The 6,276-nt window shown below is 43.4% G+C and overlaps 1 protein-coding gene across 1 annotated transcript in view; it reads right to left on the reverse strand.

Moving 5' to 3' along the window:
- Window positions 1-5,730, reverse strand: part of cdh4 (cadherin 4, type 1, R-cadherin (retinal)) — a 446,399-nt gene extending 440,669 nt beyond the window's left edge. Inside the window, exons 1-2 of the mRNA XM_037679124.1 lie at window positions 5,533-5,730; window positions 4,720-4,831 (exon numbers count right to left, since the gene is read on the reverse strand). Of these exons, the coding sequence (XP_037535052.1) occupies window positions 4,720-4,831; window positions 5,533-5,586 (166 nt within the window). The 5' untranslated portion in view covers window positions 5,587-5,730. The remainder of the gene's footprint in view (window positions 1-4,719; window positions 4,832-5,532) is intronic.
- Between the last annotated feature and the right edge of the window lie 546 nt (window positions 5,731-6,276).

Genomic DNA, 6,276 nt, shown 5'->3' on the forward strand with positions numbered 1-6,276 from the left:
ACCAGTATATGCTTTAATATCATGCAATAGTTTTAAACATATTTTACCCAATGATTATGAAATATGGTGGAACGTTTACGTTTATTTTTATTTTACAAAAATAAGAACAATTATTTAATGTGAAACTCACATGAGGTTCTTTGTTTAAAAAATAATTAAATAAAACAAGCAAAAAAGATTTGACGCTCTCGACCTTGACCTCTCTAAATGGCTTTAAGAATCTGTTGGACTCCTGTTCCTGTTTTAAGGTTTCTACATTGGCCTTATAATCTAGCTGTTTTTTGTTACTTTTTTTAGCCATATTATTTGTAAAAAAAGAAAAAAAATCTGTATGCTTTTTTATATTTATCTATTGTTGTCACTGTTGTCCATTGTTTTCATCATTCTTTGTTGAAATCAGGTCTCTCTTGTAAAAGAGTCCTCAAGGCTCAATGGGATGAACCTGTAAATAAAGGTTGAATGAAATAGCTTGAAAAAAAAAGCCACTCCCGCACAAGGTCTACACTTGCAGCAGTTTATTACAATAATAAAGCTCTATGACTAAAACCTTGAAATAATTTCGGAACGTTTCTTCAAGCTTGGACAGCATGCAGGAATATCTTATTATGTTGTTGGATATTGTTGACCATTTTTAACCTGATAGTGTACTCAGTATGATTTCCTGCTAGATGAAAAAAGTTATATCTTATCTTATCTTATCTTATCTTATCTTATCTTAAGTTATTTATTTTTGAGTGATCACAAGCTCTGAAAGTATAATTGTAACTTCACTGTGGTTTACATGTTGTAATGTTTTCCACACAAAAAAAAAACCTGTGGCGATGACGAAAACAGATACAGAATCAATCATTTGTTTCTTCTTTAGCAGGCACACCATTAACAGCAACATGGTGGCTGGAAAACAATCGAGAACATCGCCGACCCTTTGTAGTAGCGTTAGCAGCACACTATTACCAGGTCTAGGTTAACCAACAAAAAACAATCACTTCTTAAAACTAGAGTCTCCATCTCAAGTTCAAGTATATTTATTATCATTTGCATCACATGTGGTACATGAGGTGGAATGACATTGTGTGCTCAGGGTAAATGGTAAATGTACTGTACTTATATAGCACCTTTCTATCTTATCGAGATACTCAAAGCGCTTTACACAACAATCTGTGCCTCATTTACCCATTCATACAGCACTCTAATAGATCTCTACAAAGCTAATTGAACAAATCATTCTAAAGAGAATAATCAGAGCTTTCTCACATTCATACACCAATGGGACACACATCAGAGCCAATGAGGGGTTCAGTTTCTTGCCCAGGGACACGTCGGCATGTGACTGCTGCTGGATTCGAACCTCCAACTCTTGCATTGGAGGATGACAGCTCTAACCACTCAGCCACAGCTGCACAGTTAGACCAAAAAATAGCAAAAATACAGCAATATGGTATAATTAACAGCAGCATGAACATGAATCTGTATTGATGGGTATGAATAAATACAGCAGCAAGAGATCAGCAGCATGGATAATCAGCAGCACGGATAAGTCACATATCAAAGTGGCATTACAGAGGTTTTCTCACCATCTCCATCTTCTACCACTTATCCATAGTTGGGTCACGGAGGCAACAGGTCCATGAGAAAATCCTTGACATCCTCCTCAAACCTTTCCAGTTCATCCTGTGAGACCCCGAGGCATTCCCAGGCCAAAGAAGATAAATAATCCCTCCAGTGAGTTCTGGGTCTTCCCCAGGGCCTCCTTCTAGTGGAATGTGCCTGGAAACCCTCTAAATGGAGGTGTCCAGGAGGCATACTAAGGTACCTCCTGTGTCAGTTGAGGTGCCCGAACCACCTCAACTGACTTATTTTGATGAGGAGGAGCAGCAGCTCTCTGAGCTCCCTCTGGATGACAGAGCTCCTTATCCTATCTCTAAAGCTGAGCCCAGCCACCCTGCAGGAAGCCCATTTTGGCCACGTACCCAGGATGTTTGTCTTTCAGTCAGGATCCAAACCTCTTGGCCACAGGTGAGGGTTGGAACGTAAACAGAGCAGTAAATCAAGAGCTTTGCCTTTCGACTCCACTCATCTTCACCACGGCTGCCTGAAGCAACGCCCTCACCCATTCGTAGTTGAAATAAAAGCTGGCGACTTTCAGGATTCTAGCGTGCACATCATTTCATCCTGATAAACCTCCAGTGATAGCTCATGCCCAATGGATACGAGTGTTTACAACAAGGTCAAAAGAACTGAACACAACTTCTCACTGAAAATAAATGTGAACATCTGACTCATCCTGGATAATTCCAAAGATTGTCTCTCCCTAATCCCAGTCTCCATCCTCTTCTCCTCCTCAGCTGCATCAGTTGTTCCTTTTCTTTCAGTTTTGTCCAACCAGCCTGTTGGTTTAGGTAAAGCCCATCCTACAACAGAACTGATGTAATCTCATACACAGTGTCGTACTCTGATTTCCTACATAACACAGACATTCATCACGTTGTGCCTCCACATGCTTGATGTCAAACAGTTAATAACGATGCGTCTTTCAGTTTATAATGAAATAACTAAAAATCAACAGTGTCCTTGGAGGTAACACATTGAAAAATATGCTCCAGTGTGTCTTGAATAATTGTCAGCGTTGAGGGGAGGTGTGATGCAACAGCAGTGGGGTCCTTATTTTACTGAGAGCGCTCGATACACGGTGTGACAGCCAGGCATATGCTGCTGCTGCATCAAGGGCAACATTGCTAACACTTTTAATTAACTACGATTGGTGTTAATGAATCTGACAGCAAAAAATATCTCATAGCTGTTTGGTTGCAATCCACAGGCACTCTGTGCAAACAGAAACATGACTACCAGCCTCTTCACCTCGGGATGAAACAACTTCAAGTCATATTGTTCAGGTTCACGCTGCACCTGCTGGGCTGCAGCTTTGTGGTCCATCCCTCACTGCTCATCTCTCAGGGGAGACAACATCTTCAGCCAACAGCAGTCCTGCAACTTCCTCTGCAGCTTCAGAGCATCCCACATCCCGCCACAATCCCAGCCCTGGCCCTTCATAAAGTGAGAGTTCTGGGTTATCCATATTGTGGCGTCTGACGTTCCCCTGGCTTTGTGTGCCACTGTATAGAAAACAGACCTCCAATAAGTTTAGCTGCTGCACATTAATCACTGCAGGAGGACTTAAGCTGCGAGATCTCTTTGAATAACCAGTAAGGTAGGACAGCACGGACCTCCGATTGATTTTCACAAAGAGTCAGAGACACTGGAAGCGAAGGTAATACAGCATCAAAGCTGGACCGATCCAGACGTAAGGTGAGACAAATTGATGCAGCTGAGCTCTGCTGTGACATTTTTCCTAATAGAGGAGTTAGCAGCTAATAGATGCTGTGGGACGTGTCACATGCGAGCAGCAGCATCCCTCACGAAGCACACATGCATGCAGCACACATCCACACAGGGGGGAGCACACACGCCTGGATACATTACCTTTGTTAGTATTGTTTGGATCAGCACAGACATCTTTAAGAACATTTCGAAACGGGGAAAACAAAACTTGAGCTCTGAGTTGCTCCGGGCAAACTGGCTCCCCACTGACCGTCTGCACCGTCCTTGTCGGCCTCTTAAATAACAAAATAACCTCCAGAATAATTCAATTGTTACGCTTGCAGCTGGAAAATCTGCAAACAACTGCTACAATAAAAATGTCATTTATCCTCCCCAACAATAGACAAATATTTGGCTATGAAGGCAAAGTGTCAGGGGAGAGCTTGCCTTATTCTGCTCTGTTCTGAGCTCTAATGCACAAGAATAGAGGAGCATTTAGTAGGAAAACAGAGATAAAATAGGAAACCTCCTAAACAAACAGTCCAGTTTTAATCATCTCCAAGCTTCTCATGTCTTATAACAGAAAGTTGCAGAGCTCAGAAGCTCAAAAAAAATCCTTCAAGTACCTTTTTCCTCATCTTGAAGTCAATTTTATCATTTTATAACTCAGCATGTAAATATGTGATGTGAGGTATAAAAGCACTTGCAGTGACTGATCAAGGTGTTCTTCGTCACTCAGTTATGCAAATCGGGACACAGGATTGAGGCTAGAGGGAGGATGTGTGTCCGTTACAGCAAAGATTCACCAGAAAACAGACGAGACGTTCGGGAGAAGCATCATTTCACATTAACCTCACAGCAGGTGCACAGTGCTCACCTGGAAGGAAACAAAGCAGGCGAGCGCAGAACCAAACCAGAGCTGAACTCTCTTTAAACGCACTAATGAAAATATACAGCAACAAACACTTCATTAAACATTTTCACGCTGCAACATGCAACGGTTATTTAAATGAGTCCGCTCTGAGAGCTTAATCACGGAAGAAGTCATTTCTCTTTCTTTAACTGCAGTCAGAGTCGTTTGAGTGTTCACTCAGCAGTGAAAGCTCATATCAAACTAAAAACACCTGCTGTCACATCACATCGCAAGATTTTTCTCTTTCTAACCAGAAACAAAACTCATCCAAATTCTGCTCCTGATCAGATGTAAGTGTCTGAGGAGCACGACCACAACTAGATTGCATTCTGACCTTTTGGGGAGTGATGGAGCCTCTCCCACTAGAAGCACACACAGTCACACAAAAAGTACCACAACACAACGGAGGGCAGGACGGAGCAGAGATGAAAAGACAAAAAATAAAGCGATCGCAGTCAATAATTAGCACTGAGCAGCAGCAGGCTTACCTTTGAGGATGCTCTGTCCATGCAGCACGTCTCTGGAGACAATCACCGTGTAAAAGTTCTGGGAGAAGCCGGGTCTACAAGGAGGCTTCTGCAGCTGGCCTGTTCTACTCCCCTGTGGAGTAAAAAAAAAAAAAAAAAAGAAAGAACAACCCTTTTCAGCATGAACTCTGGAGGTTACGAGCAGATATCTGAGATCATTTAGGAGCTGATGAGTGATCGGACAGTGTGGAACCCCTCACCTGGAGCTAAAGACACATACGAGTCAAACATCGGCTCATTGTTCACACAACAAACTACAAGACATGAAGTGAAACATCAGTCACTCAGCACCAATCAGCTGGATTATTCATATTAACTTTACTCCATATTGAAGCCTCCTTCTTTCATGAGTTTGCAGAGGAATAGGTAAACCACTCACTTTATTGAATTATTCTTCCATAAGCAAACTGAGCATAATCCCTGCAATCTAAAAGCAGCAGAGTCAGTGCAAAGGAAGTTAACCAGACAACAGAGAGCTCTGTTCACTGCAGTCATGCACTGCAGTTCATCTGGAGCAGAGAGGATGGCAGGAAACACTCAGACTGAGGACTTTCTATTTTTTTTTTTCATCACAGCAAAGCAAAGAAAAACATTTATGTTCTGTGCACCCATCATGCTGCAGGAGAGGGGCAAAGTGAGGCGTTCACGGCCACTCCGGAGTGCTCCTCCTGCAGCGCACTGCCTGCCTGCAGAGCCTGAGTGAGCACTACAGCAGTGCAGCACTTCTTCCGCCGCTCAGAGCCGAGCACGCGCGGAGGGATGAACTCATCTTACCGAGGATGCGCCCACAAGTAAGGTGCACAGCAGGAGGACGCAGCCGCCGTCCATCTCCGCGGGTTCCAAGAAGAAAAGAAAAAAGAAAAAAGAAAAAAAGAAGAAGAGAAGGAGAGGAGGGGAAAAACGAGCTTCTTCCGGCAGATAATCCCCGTGTTTCTCTGGCTCCACTTGCTGAGTAAGACAACGTCCCTACTTGTGTCTGGCGCAAAAGTGCCGCTGATCCGGAGAGATGCTGCGCTCCGGCCGGAGGAGGCAGCCCATTGGACGGCGGCGTCACTACGACCCCGCCCACCCCGCGGCGGCGCGAGAACTCCCCGTCATGATGAAGAGGATGATGGTGATGATGATGCCACTTCAGGGATCTATTGGTCGGAAAACGCTTTCTTTAGAGTCATGTTTTTTTTTTTTTTTTTTAATCGTTCAGGTGGCGCAGAGGTTGGGGTGTGTGAGTGACAGGCAACCATCCGAGTCCCTTTCACGAGTCCATCAGCTAAACTGGAGTCTATTTCACACCCCAGTTCCCCCTCTCTGCCTGATCCAGGGGAGAGGTAAAAGCAAGAGCTGCCGAGTTAATAACTTTTTATTAAAGCTGCCGCCATAAAAGACTGGCAGAGAGGACTCCTGGTTGTGAATGAAAGGTTCAAATAAAATAAAGCACGATGTAACAATGTAACCCTGTGGGACCGTCAAGTTCCCACCCACACACTTCATTTGATTATAAATAAATTATAAATGTTAGTT

This window comes from Nematolebias whitei, chromosome 7, assembly GCF_014905685.2.
Source record: "Nematolebias whitei isolate Nwh7 chromosome 7, NemWhi1, whole genome shotgun sequence".
Lineage (NCBI taxonomy): Eukaryota > Metazoa > Chordata > Actinopteri > Cyprinodontiformes > Rivulidae > Nematolebias > Nematolebias whitei.